Genomic DNA, 19,870 nt, shown 5'->3' on the forward strand with positions numbered 1-19,870 from the left:
TAATATAGTGGAATGCAGAAGAAGGTTCCCTCTCCTCTTCTTTGTACTTGTATCTCTTTGGCCATGTCCACATGGCGAGCACCATCACCAAAGGCCAGGCTCTGGTCAGTTATGTGACTAGGCTTCACTCCCCAAAGTTTTGTCCAATTCTGAAGCTTTCAGGCTGAGCCAAACTGTTTCTTCAAGTCTAGATGGGAAACAGTGATCTAGACCCAAATACTCTTCATTTAGAAAATTCCTATTGAATGTCAACTATATACCAAGACCTACAAAACAAACCCTTTTAATCAAGATCTGTTACTCTATCTACCCATGTCCTGTGTATTTGGATTTCCCCGTGTGCAACTCCCTTAAAACACATACCTGCATTGGGATAACATAGGACATAGGCTGTTGTACATTTCCCAATTGTTTCAATGAAAGGTCTCATTTCAGCTGCACCCAGAGCACAATTTAGTCCAATGCTGGAAAAACAAAAAGGATGTATTAGAAGCATCATCTTTTATTCATAATAGTTATGAAGATAAAAAGTTATGATGAAGAAATAGATCTAAAACCAAGCAGATAACAAATCTACGATTCAAAGCATCTTTATTCAGCTACAGTCAAAGCCACATCACTGAAGTCCCCTATAGCACTGAGTATTTCTGCCCATGCCTCCAACCTCAGATGATCTTACAGCTAAAGGACCCTGCCTATGGATGTGACTCCTTACATAAGTTCACAGTTTGGATAAATGGTATACTGTGAAACAGAAATGCCTCCAAACTACCACTGCTAATAAACATCTGACTTGAAAACAAAACTTAAGAGAAAGAAAAAGGAAAATCTTGGAGGTAGAAGGAACATTAATGGTATGGAAACCACTTTGGGAATCTAGAAGATCAAGACTTAGTCCTGCAAAGAAAACAGTTCAGAGATTACCAGGGGAAGGGGGGTAGGGGGTGGGCACAGGGGGTGAAGGGGAGCACTTATGTGGTGACAGTCAAGAAATAATGTACAACCGAAATCTCACATTGACATAAACTATTATGAACGCAATAAAAAAGAAAAAAAAAAAAAAAAGACTTAGTCCTGGCTCCATAAATGACTTGCAAGATGCCCTTAGACTTAGAATTTGTCCTCGTATAAATTAAGCTAGCTTCTTCATAAATTAAGCAGTAAGACCAAGGGGCTCTCTGTTTTACAAATGAAACTTGCTGTGGACTCAAATAAAACAGATCAAAGCAGAGCTGCTCTAAGTGAAGTTACAGTGGAAAGCCTGAAACCCTTCCAATACTGCTCTCAGTGGGGGCCCCTGAGGCCTTCAGGAATCAGGGATTAACCACGAAGCTACTGGACTATGTGATCTTTCACTTTTTCATATTCCACTTTTTTTCTTTTACTATGATTCCTAAGTGCAATGCAGTATACTAGATTAGATCTTAAAAGAGAAAAAGGATGTGGAAAAACGTGAAATCTGAGTATTGTCTGGAGTTTAGTTAACAGCAATATACTCTTAGTTTTGACAAAAGCACCACAGTTAAGTAAGATGTTAACATTAATGACAACTAGATAAAGAATACATGGGAATTCTCTGTAGTATCTTTGCAACTCCTCTGTAAATCTGAAATTATTTCAAAATAAAAAGCTTATTTAACAAACACATACCCAACACTCATTCATGATAAAAACTCTCAGCAAACTAGAAATAGAGGGGAACTTCCTCAACTTGATAAAGAACATCCACAAAAAATCTATAGCTAAATCATATTTAACTATGTAAAACTAGATGCTTTCCCCCTAAGATGGGGAACAAAGCAAGGAAGTCCTCTTTCATCTCTTACTCAACATCATACTGGAAGTCCTGGCTAATACAGTAAGAGAAGAAGGAAAATAAAAGGCTGACAGATTGTAAAGGAAGAAATAAAACTGCCCTTGTTCACAGATAGTAAGATTGTATATATAGAAAATCCCAAAGACTCAACTGAAAAACTCTTGGAATCAAATAAGCAATTATACCAAGCTTGCAAAATACAAGGTTAACATACAAAAGTCAACTATCTACCCATGTATCAGCAATGAGCAACTGAAGTTTGAAATTAAAAACACATCATTGGGGCTTGCCCAGTGGCACAGCAGTTAAGTTTGTGCACTCTGCTTCGGCTGCCCAAGGTTCACAGGTTCGGATCCCAGGCGCGGACCTATGCACCACTTATCAAGCCATGCTGTGGCAGGCATCCCACAAATAAAATAGAAGAAAATGGGCACGGATGTTAGTTCAGAGCCAATCTTCCTCAGCAAAGAGAGAAGTGGTGGCAGATGTGAGCTCAGGGCTAATCTTCCTCAGGGGGGAAAACAACACATCTTTTACATTAGTGCCAAAACAAATGAAATATTTGGGTATAACTCTAACAAAATACATACAAGAGCTATGTAAGGAAAACTACAAAACTCAGATGAAAGAAATCAAAGCAGACCTAAATAACTGGAGAGATATTCCTTACTCATGAATAGGAAGACTCAATATTGTTAAGATGTCAATTCTTCCCAATTTTATACATATTCACACAATCCCAATTAAAACTCCAGCAAGTTACTTTGTGGTTATTGACAAACTGATGCTGAAGTTTATATGGAAAGGCAAATTATCCAACTTTAAGACTCACTAAAAAGCTAAAGTAATCAATAGTATTGATGAAAGAAGAGACAAAGAGATCAACTGAACAGAATAGAGAGTTTAGAAATAGAACCACAAAAATATAGTCAACTGATCTTTGACAAAGAAACAAAGGCAATCCAATGGAGAAAGGATTTTCTTTTCAACAAATGGCATTAGAACAACTGGATGTCCCTATTAGAAAAAATTAATCTAGACACAGATCTTACACCTTTTATAAAAATTAACTCAAAATGGATCATAGACCTAAATGTAAATTGCAAAACTATTAAAGATATAAATACATATAAATATATAAATAACACAGGAGAAAACCCAGGTGACATAGGTGTGGCAATGAGTTTTTAGATACAACATCAAAAGTAAGATCTATGAAAGAAGAAATTGATAAGCTGGACTTTACTAAAATTAAAAACTTCTACTCAATGAAAGACACTGTTAAGAGCATGAGAAGACAATCCACAGACTGGGAGAAAACATTTCCAAAACATCTATCTGATGAAGGACTGGTATCTAAAATATAGATTCTTAAAACTCAACAATAAGGGCCTGCCCGGTGGCACAGTGGTTAAATTCGCACGTTCCGCTTCGGCAGCCCAGGGTTTGCCGGTTGGGATCCTGGGTGCAGACATGGCACTGCTTGGCAAAAGCCACACTGTGGTAGGCATCCCACATATAAAGTAGAGGAAGATGGGCATGGATGTTAGCTCAGGGCTGATCTTCCTCAAAAAAAAAAAAAAAAAAAAACTCAACAATAAGAAATAATCCAACCAAAAAAATGAGCAAAAGATCTGAAGAGATATTCAACAAAGAAGATACACAGATGGTGAGTAAGTATATGAAAAGATGCTCCACATGGTATGTCATTAGAGAATTGACAATTAAAACAATGAGATACCATTTTCCACCTATTAGAACAGCCAAATCCAAAACACTGACAGCCCCAACGCTGGTGAGGATGTGGAGCAACAGGAACTCTCAGTTGGTGCTGTTAGGAAACCAAAACGGCACAGCCACTTTGGAAGACAGTTCGGAAGTTTCTTAGAGAGCTAAACATAGTCTTTCCATGCAATCCATCAACGACACTTCTAAGTACTTCCCCAATGAGTTGAAAGCTTATGTCCACACAAAAAGCCACATATGAATGTTTATAACCTTATTCATAATTGTCAAAACTTGGAAGCAACCAAGATGTCTTTCAATAGGAGAATGGATAAACAAACTGTGGTACATTCAGACAAGGGGATATTATTCAGTGATAAAAAGAAATGAGCTATCAAGATGTGAAAAGACACGGATAAGCCTTAAGTGCAAGTGAAAGAAGCAAATCTGAAAAGGCTGCATACTCTATGATTCCAACTATATGACATTCTAGAAAAGGTAAAACTATAAGAGAGTGAAAAGATCAGTTGCCAGCAGGCAGAGAAAAAGAACAAACAGGTGGGACACAGGGATTTACAGGGCAGTGAGACTATTCTGTATAATATTGTAATGGTGGATACACGGCATTATGCATTTGTCCAACCCAGAGCATGTACACCACGAAGAGTGAACCTTTTGGTGGGCTTTGGGTGATTGTGTGTCACTGCAGATTCATCATTAATTGTAAAAAATGTACCGCTCTGGTGAGAGAGATTGATAATGCGGGAAATTGGTGAGGGGTAGGCAGGGGTACATGGGAACTCTCTGTACTTTGCACTCAATTTTCCTGTGAACCTAAAACTGCTCTAAAAATAAGTCTATTAAAAAAAACCCACAGAGAATGTTCACTCAACACAAAGAGTAAACCCTCATATAAACTATGGACTTCAGTTAATAATAATATATTAACATTGGTTCATATTGTAACAAATGTACCACACCAATGTACGATGTTAGTAATAGAAGAAACTGGGAGGTCGGGAATATTTGTGAACTCTGTACTTTACGCTCAATTTTTCTGTGAACCTGAAACTGATATAAAACAAACATAATTCTGTGACCTCTGGTGCCTGACGGAGCCAGAGCTCAGTTAAGATTGCTAGGTCCTATGCATGGCTAACTTACAACCCTTGAATAGACCCATTTAGTTTCACCATTTACCAGCCCCACTTGGAACAATCTCTTAATCTACCTTTTTTTTTTTAACTTCTGCTACTGTCATTGAGACTCAACACCAGGTAATAAACTGAAATTTTTTAACATCATCACATTATCATTAGGAAGGATCCTAGTGCATTTCTAACTTTAGTTCCAATCCTAACTCATCTCTTCAATAGCTAGGTGACTTCAGTTCCTCATTTGCTGAAGAAGATAATTCCCAGTCAGCTCTCAGGTTATGGTAAATTTCAAATGAAATATGATATATAAAATGTTTCATGAACTATACAGTTCTTATATTGCTATTTGCTCATTCTGATACATCCATCCTGCCTTTGCTTAGCAAATTCTGACACGTTTTAAAACTAGCTCAAACGTCACCTTCTCTACAAAGCTGTCCTTGAATCTCACAAGGACACCATCACTCCATCCTACGTACTGCCAGATTTTTGTTCATACTTCTGTATAACACTTTATATTTTAACTTATTGTATATTTCTCCTAGCACAGACCATTTCATATATGCCTGTATTCCGGGGCACAGAGTAGGATTTCAATAAATGCTTAATGAATTAATAATAATAATATAAAGGTTCTGTCCCATTGTTCTTTGTTAACACAGGTACAGTTTGTGACAAACACAAATCAGCAAGCAACAGTTTCTTACATATTCACTTTTTACATACTGTTTGTTTATACAAATAATTTTTAATTATCTTTTTTTTTTAAGCAGACTCCTCTATGCTGAGATCAATCCTCAGTACTATACTAGGAAGAAAACTAGGTAGGCACTACTCAGAGTTCTAAACCTAGAACAATATAAATAAGATCTGATAAAATGCTCCAATTCCTGGGCTGCCTTCTATCTGTCCCTTCAGCCCATAAGATTCATAACAAAATGGAGACCAAATATAGTCTCTCTGTGAATGGGCTATAGCTGAATGCTGAAGACTTAGAAAGGATCATAGGAAAACAATTAAAAAAAATTAATCACTGAGCAGATCAAAAATCAGAATTAACTGCACGTTTGCTTAAGGAACAGAAAAATAAACTTCTGAACCTCAATAAAATCTCATCGTTGGGTTGCTGCAGGTGAGGCAGGGGTGGCGAGCACGTCCTCTCAGGGCACCCTTTGAGAACTCTCACAAACTAAAGACGAGAGGACACTTGGGGCAATGTAGAGTTTTATCTAATATCTAGGGCTTCCAACCAGAAAACAAATGAAGACTTAGTAAAAGGAGGTGGGGAAGAGAGAAAGAAAAGGAAAGAAGGAATGCTCGACATGCTTGAGGAAAGACAAAAAAATCTAAAAACAAACTGGATAAAGTTTGTCTTCAGAGACCCCTATACTTTCCTATCTGTAGATTTTCTGTTATATGTATACCGCCTCCCTACTTTGTGCCAAGGACTCTGTTAAGCACTAGAGCAATACAGATGATTAAGAGATTGCTCTGGAAAAACTCACAAGCTGTTAAGGAGCCAATCACAACCCAGTTCAATACAGTTATTTTCTTAATTATCAGGCCCAATCAACAGCATCACAATGCACTCTAAATTAAGAACAGCTTGTAAGAAATCACACTACCACATTAATCCCACTGTCAGATACACTCTGAAACTAGAAATATTAAAATTTGGGAAAAAATCATTAATTGATAAAATGTGGTAAAACACAATGATTAAGAGCATGCTTCTATCCCTACACCCACTATTGACTTGATCTTAGGCAACTAACTCTGAGGCTAAGCTCCCTTCTCATTAAAATTGAGGACAGGAACAGCAGTATCTACCTCAAGACATTGTTGCCAGAATTAAAAGAAATAACTCACATTAATCTCTTAGAGCCAAGCCTGGCATACAGCCAACTCTCAATGAATGTCTATTACTATTATTTTTATTTTTATGGCAAAGGCTATAACAAAAGTCAGCAGAGTGCTCTGAGAAGAACATCAACCTCGACTGGTGAGAGAGGGAAGGTTCCCTGGAGAGCACTCTAGGAGCCGGGGGGTTGGGGGAGAGTGTGTCTGTGTGTCTGTGTGTGCGCACATACGCGCACACACCTGTGAGGATTAGGTGGCAGGCACAGCTTCCAGGCAGAAGAAATAGTACGTTTACGGAGAAGCACAGGAGAAAAACAGTATATACTCCTGCAGCTTCCATTTCATTCATGGTATGCAATTTAAAGCATTTTGATAAGAAAAATAGGGAGATATTTTTAAATAGAAGGTAAAAGCTACATGAAAGATAAAAATCTGAGCTTTAGAATTCCCATCTTAGTCCAAACTAGACTGCTTCTGGTTGCTCCATAAGTGGGGAGTGAAAAAACTTTGCAAAGCATTGTCCTAAAAATGGGAGTGCTAATAAGTTTTAAAGCATTATTACTGAACCATGCACGGTCTTAAACTGTAAGGGGGACACTTACAGACAAAAAGGCAAATATCTGGCTGGCCCCAAAGGAATGAGAACTCTCCTAGTCACTCAAATTCATGCATTTAGGCAGTGAGTGGTCTTCTGACGCCCTTAGGGAAAAGTCTGAATGTACTTCGAGGAAAGCCAACACCCCACGCAACTGGAGTGGTGGAAATATGCAGAAGCAAACTCTTCCAGGTCACATTCTTGTAGCCATCAGAAAAGATCCCCCCAAAAGTTATGGAGTCAAGGAAACAAGGATCACTCACCAGAGTGGGTCTGCATGGGACACACTGATGACAAATGCCTCTCCTGTCTGTCCAGAAAGAGTCCGCCCGCTTTTATCAACAATAGTCCCTGAAATCTGAATTAACAAGTCAACTCAGTCAATAATATAGATTCAGATTAAGAACACAGTCACAAAGACCAAATACAATGAGCAAGCTGACTTTCTTTGCTCTTTTACAAGGAAGAGAACTGTGGAACTCAAAGGCAGCACTTTTTATAATGGTCAGAATAGACAAATGCAAAGTGACTGGGGGAAGAGTTGGTGAGCCACAGAAACAAAGAAAAGAGAAAGTCATTGAAGCAAAAGCAATGACAGAAAAGCTCTAGAACTCACACAGCCAGTCCCACTGGAGAAGCTTTCCCACCGATTCCTCAGGTATCCTGGCCTCCTGCTGTTAAACATCTGAGTCTTCTAATACCCCTTGTTTTGACTACCTTACTCTCACCAAGGAATCTTAGGACTCTCCTGTGGGTCTCCCTATTGAGTTAATAAATGGAGTCTAGTGTCTTCAGTGTTGGGTACTCCACAGTCAGCATGCAAGGTCATCCCTCCTTGGGCCTAAGGAGAGTGAGCCTTTGGCTTCAGGGGACCAATTCAGCCAGGCTTCTTTGGAATAGTCTGCCTTCCACCAACCACCTCTAGATTCACTTTCTTTGTATTTCCAGAGACAGGAGTGCCATTAGTCTAAAGGTGGTGGGAGGAGGGAGGTGAAGAGAGGAAGTTAAAGTAGGTGGTTCCTAAACGAGACTATCAATAGTTCTACTAAGCAAGGAAAACAAAAACCCTACCCTCAAAATGACAATAGAAAACAAAGTTCATCATGCAAACATTTTAGAACTTACAAAGATAGGCCGAGGAGCATACTTCTCTTCAAAAAGTTTTTGGATTGCAAACAAGGCTGCCTGTAGGGAAAAAAAGAAGAATACTTTTGTTTCTGAGAGTCTGTGTCCAAGGTCAGTCTAACTGGCTGATCAGAATGTTCCCTTTTGCAAGACCTCTTCAGATAAGATACACATAGTGTTCTCTGGGGAAAAGAAACGTCCTCCCTATAACGCACAACCCAGCTCCCCTTTCTCAAGTATAACACTGTACATATGAAAACAGAAAAATGCTGACTCAAAGTTCACCTACGAACTAACATTTCCTCAGAGGAGCTGCTGAAGAGCTCCTCTTTCTTCTTTCTCTCAATCAAGATAAATAAGAATGCCTCTGCCTTCCACATCCTCATATACACATGGTAGGTATATGAACCAACAGTGTGTGTCGCTGCAAAAGAGTGTGAGCCTAGAATGGGCTGCAAAGGTATAAATCCCATGTGACTCTGTACTGTCCATGTTTTATTAAGTTCCAAGCAACATATCTTGTCTTTCTTTTTATCATTATATTTCTTGGTTCTAAGATGTGCATATTTTCATACATAATTAATTTTCTGAAATCAGAATGCAACCTTTAATTAACGTGTATCTTCACTGTGATGGTGAGGGATTTTTCCCATGGAAAGTTATTAAATCAACAATATCAGAATTTCTTCTGATGTTGGCCCTAAAGATCTTATGGAAAATAAACGTCAGAATAGCCAGGAAGGTTCTGGAAAGGCTGCATGGATAATGAAAAGCCAACCAGTAACTCAGACATTTTAATTATAATCCTATGATAAATAACAGGACAGTAGTGTGACATCAGCAGAGAGATGACTGGAATAGATCAGATCTGGATGCACTCTTGAATTTAGGATGATATGACATTCCACATGATTCCTGTCATTGGGAAATAACAGAATGTTTAACAGATGGCATTAAGAAAACTAGGTAACCTTAGAGAAAAACAGCAGTTACGTCTCTACCCAGATCCCTACCCTATTCCTCACACCAAACTAATTCCAGATGCATCATGAGGGAAACCAGTCTAACTATACTCAAAAGAATGTTATGTTACACATACTAAGCTTAAAAACTGAACTAACAAAAGCCATCCTTAATGCTTCACTCCCTGCTGTAATAGCTCCCTTATTTCTAATCTAAACAATACTGTGACTCTTCTCAGATGTATATCTGGATCTCATTTCAGACATATTCCTTATACGTTTGTTACTGCTCTTAGGTTCAAAATGTATACCTGAGTTGTATTTCAAATTATAACTTGTTTACTGAAGATTCACAAAGCAATTTCTGGTGAAGTATATAAAAGAGAACCATAAAAGTGATGTATTAAGAATGAGATGGGATAGTCATCCAGGTTCTGGCTGGTAGCCACTGCCCTCACACTTTGTGCATGCAAGTATTTCAGTGAATAAAAAAAAAAAAGGTTCCAAAAATTCTGACTTTGTAGTCTTATTTCCACAACATTTAAACAATTAAAGCTTTGATGAAACTGTCAAGTACTAGGGCATAAAGGAGACTATTTTTTCTCATTATCTTGGAGTGGGGAGTGCCCTTGTAAATATAACTCCCTTCCTCCCAGAAAAATAGAATCTGTAAATTCAACCGTACAAAATTTAAATTCTCATGCACCATTAAAAAATGAAAACAAATAAACAAAAAACATTGCAACAACAGCACCATCACCACCACATATAAAGTCAAAAGTCAAAATAACAAACTGGAGGACAATATTTACTACACATCCCTGACAAGGGCCTGGTTTCCTCAGTAAAAGATTTAATAAAAAAGACCAAAAATCCAATAGGAAAAAAGGCACAAGACACAAATCACAGAAGAGGAAATATAAATGGTTGTAGAACTAAAAGAAGACGCCCAATTTCATTTCTAGTCACAAAAATATAAATTAAAACCACAGAGAGGTAGCATTTTTAACCTATCAGATTGGAAAAGATCAAAAAGTTTAATAACACATGGTGTTAGAGAGGGTGGGGTGAAACCAGCAGTACTGTGCACTGCTTGCTGAGTGGATATAAATGAGTGCAATCTCAAAGGAGAGCAATTTGACACTAAAGATCAAAATTAACAATGCACATACCCTTTGACCTAGCAATTTCACCTGAAAAATTTATACTTAGATACAGTGTGCAAAAACATACGTATAAAGGATATTTACTTTCCACTCCATACACTTCTGTACCTTGGTACGTATGTAAGGAACATAAACACACACACACATAGGCTCATGCACGCTTATATCTGCACAGAACCCCTCTCAGGAGCCCCACTGGTAACAGCAGTTGGGAAGGGAGGTGGATACCCAGAGATTGGAGATGGAAGGGTACTTACTTTTCACTCCATACATTTATGTATCTTTTAAATTTAGAATCACGCATGTATTTACTACTTATGCATATATGCACACACAGTAGCTATATATGAAAATATTTACTTTTATAATTTAAAAAAAGCCATTTTTTAAAAGTTAAAAAAATAACCTTTTGAAGTTTTTCCTCATTCTATGGACCTCAGTTAAAAATATTCAAGAATAAAATAGAGGAATTTTATTTAACTTTGATAATGGCCATCATTGTCTTCTCACAATATTAGGGCATTCACCACAGCCCCCACCCCAGCCCTGTCCCTTTTTTTCCCCCTTAACTCACCTTGGCATTGGCAGTATCAAAAATAGTTTCAACGAGTAAGATATCGACCCCACCATCTAGAAGCCCTTCGGCCTGCTCTTTGTATGCTTCAACAAGTTCATCAAACGCTGCAAAAAATAAATCACACCCAGGACATCAGTCATCAATACCCTCCAATTGGCCAGGACATGCTGAGCTCAGGCCTGGCAGCTGTGGACTGATAGTGCTGGTTTATAAGGCATAATGTAAGGACACCACCACCTTTCCTAAGACATCGAATAAAGACACACGGCAGTGACGGGAGTTAACCCAGCAAACCGAACACAGCTGCTCCTAAACGCTTGCCACGCAGCCTCCACTTCCATGGCTGAGCTGAGAATGAGTGAGTGAGGAGGGAGGCGATGACATCTTGGGCGCTGTGGCTTACTTTCAACATCTGTAAAATAGATCATTCTTTCCAAGGATGGTTTTAATCAATCAATCAAGGGATGAGTGTGAGGAACAATTACAGAAACGTGTCACACTGATTTGGATACAGGACAGGCTGAGTCACGTTCTCTGACACTCTCTGTGGTAAAAGGCCTGTGGATTTTGCTCTTGCCCTCTGATACCAACTCTGTCAGCGAGGAAACCTGCCTGATGGGCAAATCCAATCTCAAACAAGCGTTCAATCACTCCTAGGCAAAATTTTTGTTAGAAATGTCTTGAATTGTCTATTTCCATCTGAGAGGTCATTCCTCTCCCCACTATACCTCCTTATGAAAACAGAAAAAAATGCTCAGATGTTCACTAAAGAAGCCTAAACAGCACATTTACGCTTGCTCTATAAGTATACTTCATCTTAGACAGCACAAGAGAGGAAAAGTTAGCTCCTCACCATTAGGCCCAGACCAAAGAGGGCACCAATTACACATATGCCCAGCAGAAGCCACCCCTGGTGAAAGAGTGTGGTCTCCACACGGAAAGTTCTGACTAAAATCTACAAACATTATTTGCCTGAACTTGTCATCTACACAAAATTTATTTCCATACATAGTATCATGACTATTCAGCTCTGACAGTTTGATTCCTTTTGCTTTTTGTAGTCGTGATGCCCAAAAAATTGACCTAGATTTCTAGACTTTTTGTAAAATCTCAATGCAAGTATGTTTCCATATGCTAGTATGTTTACATAGTTTGGATTGCTTTCTGATAAATAAAATGGGGGTGGTGGGTTATTCTATAATAGACCAAGGCCTGGTGTCCAGATTTGCTCAACTTCTCAGTTCAGAGCTTTATTTTGATTGGTTTTATTTCCATAGCTGATAAAGAAGCACTAACACAACACCATGTACATTTTGAAGCAAGCTCAAAAACAATAATAATAATAATAATTTAGATGTTTACTATATTCCAGGGACTACTGGAAGCCCTTTATGTGGATTAAGTCCCAATAACCCCGAGGCAGATCCTATTACTGGTCCCATTTTGCAGATTCATAGATTACTGAAACACAGAGGCACTTGCCCACAGTCAATGATTACAAATGATAAATACTCACTGATGTTCCTATAATCTGGTCTTTCCACAGATGGGGACACAGAGAGTGTCTTATTAGTTGGACCCAGAGCTCCTGCCACAAACCTCTTAATTCCTTTGGAAAAAGAAAAACAAGTGTGAAATCTCTAAATAGCTTGACCTTTCTGTCGAGAATCAATAGGCTATAAGATTTTCCCTAGGACACAGGTCTATACTCATTTGTTCACAACTCTAAAATCCAAAAAAGTGCCAAAGTCCAAATGTTTTTCTTAATTCATTTGACAACAAAACTTGACCTCTCCTGAACTAACAAGAGGCTATTTATAGTCTTTATCCCATTTAGTGGGAGACTTATAGATTTTACTGTAAATATGTTTGGTTACGGGGGCTGTCCCAGATCCCACTGGGGAAATTATGAAACATAGGTGATGTGCACATATTATTACCAAGCCAATCCAAAAAAGTCTCCGAGTTCTCACACATCTGGCTTCAAAGTATTTCAGTAAGTAGTCCTTTTCTATCACCACAGCTATATGTGGACAAATTCTCTCTCTCCCTATTAAGAAACCCTAAAGATCCTGAACGCAACATAGTTCTGCAACAGCTCCTCACAGTAGCACTCAACTTGAAGTGCTCCCTGGTATGGCACTGTAGGCCCTTTCCTGGGGGAAGATATTAAATCAGGATTAACAATCATAAAGCCTGAAATTAAAGTATGAAGCAGTCTAAATCTTACTTTAATAACTCATAATTCTTGAATTATCTTTCCTCTAGGCTAGAGTCTAGGTGGTTCTAAAAGAGCCTGAGATGCTGTGTTCATTTACATATCATAACAGAAGCCAGGTTGATACCATCCATTACCTTTGGTGATTTTCTTTTATTTGAGGAAGATTAGTCCTGAGCTAACATCTGCCACGGATCCTCCTCTTTTTACTGAGGAAGGCTGGCCCTGAGCTAACATCTGTGCCCATCTTCCTCTACTTTATATGTGGGACATCTGCCACAGCATGGCTTGCCAAGCAGTGCATAGGTCCGCACCCAGGATCCGAACTGACGAACTCTGGGCGGCGGAAGCAGAATGTGCGAACTTAACCGCTGCACCACTGGGCCAGCCCACCTTTGGTGAGAACCACTCAGTAACTTAGGTTACGCTCTATAATTTAACTGGAGAAGACTACTGACTAGTTGATAACCCAGCCTTTGAACAGTTTACAGACCCACATATTCTTTATCTTCCCCAAAGCTGAATAATAATATGAGCATAAGAAAACGTTCTTATCTTTTCTCTGCTTTAGCTGGTTTAACAGACCCTCTGACCTGCAATCATGTTGGGGTAACAGTCTGTGCATTTCCATGGATTTAAACATTATCTCCCAGAAACAGAGTTCCTAAAAATTGCTTCAGTCGTCATTAGTATGCTGTCTAACTTCCTAACAATTTCGCTTTACATCTCTCCTGCTGACGATAATTTCACATTTCCAAACTTAAGGGGTTCCATATATTTCTTCTATTCCTTTCCCTCCCTCAAAGCCTCCCCACCAGCTGGTGCCCAAGTATGATGGCGGCCAGCCAGGAGGTTTCCTATTTCGGGAGCCACTTTTCAAGTTCCAGCAAGACTGAACCTAATGCCACATCCTTCTGTGTGCTACACAGAGCCTGCAAAGACATTAGTGATATGAAGTGGAAAATGTTCAAAAGACAGTATCTCTTTACCTAAATAAGCCAATCACAGGGATGAGGGTAACTTGAAGGGGATAAGATCAAATACCTTAATGAAAACCAAAATAACCAAAACAGTCAGCTGTTGCCTTAATAACCTGATAGTATGCTTCCAAAGAGAGAAAATGATTTTAGCTGTAAATATACAAGGGAGCCATGGTCCTAGCTACAAAGTTAGGACATAACTCCCAGCAGAGTAAACACAAAATAAACCTTGAGCCCAGGAACAGAGTTGACTTAGAGATATGTTGAATGCTTGATCATGAAATGACAGAGATGTAATCTACAAACAAGTACGATATGGTGTCTGCAGTGTTGCTAGCAGCCAATTGTCATGAAAGGGGAAAGTGTAATAAGGACAGCATATTATAGCTGACAACGTCAAAGGAATTACCTTTGTAAAAAGGGGAGAAAAACGTTCCTTACCTGTCTGGAGAGTGACCTCCTCAGCTGCTTTTCTGGCCACTCCTGCAGAGCACTTGTTCATCTGGTAGGCCTAACACATCAATCACAAATGTTAGCTTGTCCTTCTTTTCCTCCACACAATACATAAGGAATTCATGATCTTCTAAAACCCAGTTTTATTGAGCAAGGAAATACAGAGGGAATTAATTTACGGTCTGAATGAAATCTTAGCCACGAAGGCCTCAAAGGCAGCAGGAAAGGCAAGAGTCTTTGGGAACTGCTTTTCGGTTCTTCCCCTAAACCATGAGCCAGCTGGAGAAAAGGGCAATCTCTGGACATCTGGCATGTTGGAGAATAAGCTGATGTAGTTAACTATTCTGAGAATTAGAGAAAAGTACAGTAATGAAAGGAGCACAGGCTTCAGAGCCAGGAGCCCTGAGTTCCAGGACCAGCTCTGTCACTGCCTGCCTGGGCAGCTTCCTTAGACTTTTCCAGGCCCTGACCTCCTTCACTGTAGAAGAGTTGGAATCACTGGTGCTGAACTTCCTGTAAATTAATTATTAACCTCTTGAGAATTTGGTACAGGGCCATGAACCCTCTCACTAGCAAACAAAATGCAAGTAGACACAAACACATGAAGTATTGCCTACAACCGAAAGAGGTTCAAAGACCTCCTGAGACCCTTCCACAGACCCGGTTGGGAGGTCCCGAACTTGTGATCTTCAAGATCCCGTCTAAGATCCTATGTGACTTGGATCCTCCTATCCAGTAATTAAGAAACCAGAATGTTCTAAAACAGGGGTTAGCACACTATGGCTCCTAGGACAAATCTAGCCTGCTGTCTGTTTTCATAAACAAAGTTTTATTGGAATACAGTCAAGCCCATTCATTTACCTATTGTCTACTGCTGCTTGTGCACTAAAACCACAGAGGTGAGTAGTTGCAACAGAGATTGTGTGTAGCCAACAAAGCCTAAAATATTTACTATCTGGCCCTTTTCAGACAGCCTGCCAAATCCTACCCTAAAATAACACAAAAGTAACTTCAAAACAAATTCAATTTTCCTTCATAAGGCAAAAGGCATGTAATCCCACAAAGCCCCATTACAGTGGGAGAAATCAGTGTCGGAGTGCTCTGGACTACCTGCATGGAAACAGGGGCATGTATCCAGAAAAATCCCACAAAGAAATGGGGTCCTCAGCATCTACGATGTACTTCCATCAAAAACATTTCACAAAATTGGAATAAGGAAGTATCATGTTGATTAAAAAGAAATCAAATCTTCCACCCCACACCCACTGGGATTATTCTTCCAAAAACCCAGAAGAATAACAAGTGTCTGTAAAGATACAGAAAAATTGGAACCCTTGTACACAGCTGGCAGAAATATAAAATGGTGCAGCCACTGTGGAAAACAATATGGTGACTTCTCAAAAAATTTAACATAGAATTACCATATGATACAGCAATTCTACTTCTGGGTATATACCCAAAGGAAAGGATATCTGTACACCCACATTCTCAGGAGCAATTTTTATAACAGCCAAAAGATGGAATAAACCCAAATGTCCATCAATGGATGAATGGATAAACAAAATGTGGTATATACATGTAATGGAATATTATTCAGCCTTAAAATGTAACGAAATTGTGACACATGCTACAACATGAGTGAACCTTGAGGACACTAAACTAAGTGAAATGAGGCAGTCACAAAAGGACAAACACTGTATGATTCCACTTATATGAGGTACCTAGAGGAGCCAAATTCATGAGAAAGAAAGTAGAATGGTGGTTGCCAGGGGCTGAGGGGAGAGGAGAATGTAGAGTTTTGTTTAATGGGTACAGAGTTTCAGTTTTGTAAGATGAAACGAGTTCTGTGGATAAACGGTGGTAACGGTACCACAATAATGTGAATGTACTTAATGCCACTAAACTACACACTTGAAAATGGTTAGGATGGTAAATTTTATGTAACATGTATATTGCCACAATTTAAAAAAAAGGACAACAAATCTGCCACCCAATATTTAAAAATCCTCACAAAACTGTACATCGCCAATCATTACACCTTTATCAACAGACACTGCATAATAAGTATCATTTTTACTTGAGTATTACTTGTCCATAAAAGAAGCCAGTTGGAAAATGAATGGGCTGCTGTGTTCATAAACAGAAGAGATTCAAACTATTTTCCCCATTTGACCACAAACAATAGATAACTAGGCGTCAGCTTGACTCTGCAGCTTCTGGTTGTTTTCTCACTAGCAACTACCAATGTGGCAAATGCTCAGGGACATCTTAGATAGGAGGAAAAACGGAATTCTTACCAAGCATTCGAGCCCATAGTCAGCTTGGGCAATACTAGTGCTGCTAAAAGTATTTGTTTCAATGATATCCGCCCCAGCCAGCAAGTAGTCCTGAAACAAAAGACAGCACATCAATACTCAGTTTAGAATCCCTGTCTCCCAACCATAAACATATCTTCCATCATCATCACCACCAAGCACCTTTGGACCACTTACTAAGTGATGTAAGGCATTGCACTAGAGGCTAGGGATGCAAAAAGTCCTAAGGATTTCACAGAAAGGCACGTGGTGTAAATAAATGAACGCAGAACTTGAATTCAGACAAAGTTCACACACTAAGTTGTGTGAATTGAGTCAAGTTCCTTCAACTCTCTGAGTTTCAGTTCCCTCATTTGAAAGTATTATAACCCTTCTTCACAGGGTGGCTATTTGATGATATAGACAACACATCAAGTGTCTGGCACAGGATGGCGCTCAACAAACATTAGTTCTGTTCCCTTACCTTCTCCCTGCTTCTAATCCTCAGCATCTGATCCTCACTGTGAACCGTACTCTCTCTGAGATCTCAGTTCTGACCACAGTTGTTTCCATCCACATCTCCTAGTCCCACTGAATCAGATCTGCACCCTTACTAGAATCTTGAGGAACGTGGTGGCCGGCTTCCTGTTCCCTCTGTTTGAAACCTTTCCTCCTCGTCTCACTCCTTGGACACCACCTCAACCTCAACGTGAGGAGCACTCTGGAATCCCTCAACCCCCGTGATTTTCCAACAGTGAGTACCCAGCCCCTCCTACGCTGATGAACACTGTTTGCAGAAGAGCTGGGAAATGAAAACCAAGATTTACACATTTATATCAATAAGTCACAAACATCCCAAATATCCATCAATAGGGAAATAGCTAAATAAACTATAATATATCCATTTTATTACATGCTATGTGGCAGCTAAAAAATATTGTGTACCTCTGCATATAATGACAAGGAAAGATCTCCAAAAATATTGTGGAGTAGAAAAACAAAATTGATATATAAAGCATGACACCATTAAGTTTAAAACTTACATACACACAAACAGTAATATGAGATTTCTACAGATATATATGTACATATATATATGTATACACATGTATACATATATAAAAAATGAATTACAAAATAATATGGAAAGATAAACACCAACTAATATAAGTAGTTATCTCTGGAGAAAAAAATAGAAATTTGGAGTAGTGGTCAAAAAGGAATCTATCCTTATCTACAACTTTTGTTTTATAAGAACAAATTAAAATTTTTCAAAAAGGCAAGAAAAACTGAAAACAACCTTAATGCCTAAGAATAAGGAGATTAGTTAAGTAACTGACGATATATACATAGAACAGGTTATTGTGAAGTCATTAAAACCCTCTTTCAGAATATTTAATGCCCATGGTATATAAGTAAAAAATGTAAATTATAAACCCGTATGAAGTAATATAATCTTGATTTAATTTTAAAAATCCAAGTAAAGAAAACTAGACTGAAATGTAAATTAAAATGTGTGAATGGTAGTTACGTCTTGGTATTGATACTATAAGTGGTTTTTATTTTCTCCTTTACGCTTTTCTAGCAAGACCTTTTTTTTTTCCTTTAACAATGAGCACATACTGTCCTTATAATTACGGAAAAATATTTCTAAATTCCCAGTTATTATTTTCTCCAATTTTGTATAGGGTTGAAAATTTCCATAATATAAAGTTTAAAAGGTGTTTCTTCTAGCTCTGCACTCTCTCTCTCCACCTTCTTTCCTGGCTCAATATCCCACTCATGGGCTCCAGATATGACACCCCTTGATTCCAATCTTATTCTCACCAACTAAAAAAATGCCTGATCTGGAGTAAGCTATTTAATTTCTCTGCTCCTCAGTTTTCTCCAGAAAAAGCTGACAAGATCAAAGGAGGGCATTAACGACAGCATTTCTACAGGTTAACAGATGTTTTAAATATTGTTTCCTGTGGGTCTCAGCCTATCAATAATGAGGCGTTCAGCTAGAAAAGCCTGAGGCACTTAGCTGGGCTGCACTACTTGTTGGAGCATCACCTAAGCCAATGTTGTGGCTAGACTGGACCTTGTGTTTATTAGGATTGCAAGACAAACCTCAAAAACCACTATCAGGGGACTTTTGAAAAAACAAGGTTTATTACCTACAAGTCCTAGAGGATATAGGCATGGGGCGCCTGGGGCCACAGAGCAAGGTGGGCAGAGGATGCAGAAAGGTAAGTACACGAGTGTGAACATAGGGTTCTGCATTTAGTGGGATCGAGGGTGGGGTGCCTAGGTTTTGAGGGTTCATGCTTTATTGGAGAATTTAAAACATAAGAGCAGGAATTAGGGTATGAGAAGGGAAAAGCAGTCACTCGAACGGTCAGTTATCTGGGTCACCCAGGGCTTTCTGAAAGGGGAAGTTCATGGGTGGGAGCTGCCCGGTTCCTTCTTTAGTTGCTCAGCTAGTAGCTGCGTCATAGAGCTGGCGGGTGTTGATTCAAGATGGATGTCTTTGAAATGGGTGCCGCTGCAATCAAAAGCTTCATGTCAGGCACTCGGATTACAATCAAAGAAGCTTACTGTCAAGGCACTTTCACTACAAATATAACTTGGACATTCCATTAAAATTAAACATCAGGGGATCTGACCTACCATCACTGACTCCACTAGGAATAAGCGTGAAAGTAACCCAGTCTCTTTCCCTTCTTTGTCCATGAACACGACATGGTTTCTACATTCAAACAACTCCAGCCAGTAAATATTCACCCAGGAATGCCATAGCCAGGTATATCTTATTGTATTTACAGCCATTTTTGCTTCATGTACCTATCATGGCAACCTTGTTGTTGTATCCAGATGCCTATCTAATACACAGGACAGCGATTCATTCCTTCAACAGTATTCACTGAGCTCTTACCGTGTGTGAGATACTGGTCTAGGCA

At 39.0% G+C, this 19,870-nt stretch overlaps 1 protein-coding gene across 4 annotated transcripts in view; it reads right to left on the reverse strand.

Moving 5' to 3' along the window:
• The window catches only part of MTR (5-methyltetrahydrofolate-homocysteine methyltransferase), a 101,617-nt gene that overhangs the window by 71,555 nt on the left and 10,192 nt on the right, over nucleotides 1–19,870 (reverse strand). For all 4 annotated transcript variants that reach the window (XR_006520028.2, XM_014846519.3, XM_044758557.2 and 1 more), the window contains exons 3-9: nucleotides 16,932–17,021; nucleotides 14,623–14,692; nucleotides 12,500–12,592; nucleotides 10,981–11,087; nucleotides 8,279–8,338; nucleotides 7,417–7,511; nucleotides 364–464 (exon numbers count right to left, since the gene is read on the reverse strand). Coding sequence is in view for 3 of the 4 variants with exons in the window: in XM_014846519.3 (XP_014702005.1) it covers nucleotides 364–464; nucleotides 7,417–7,511; nucleotides 8,279–8,338; nucleotides 10,981–11,087; nucleotides 12,500–12,592; nucleotides 14,623–14,692; nucleotides 16,932–17,021 (616 nt within the window). In the remaining variant the exon portion in view is untranslated. The remainder of the gene's footprint in view (nucleotides 1–363; nucleotides 465–7,416; nucleotides 7,512–8,278; nucleotides 8,339–10,980; nucleotides 11,088–12,499; nucleotides 12,593–14,622; nucleotides 14,693–16,931; nucleotides 17,022–19,870) is intronic.

This window comes from Equus asinus, chromosome 2 (assembly GCF_041296235.1).
Source record: "Equus asinus isolate D_3611 breed Donkey chromosome 2, EquAss-T2T_v2, whole genome shotgun sequence".
In the NCBI taxonomy this organism is placed as follows: Eukaryota; Metazoa; Chordata; class Mammalia; order Perissodactyla; family Equidae; genus Equus; species Equus asinus.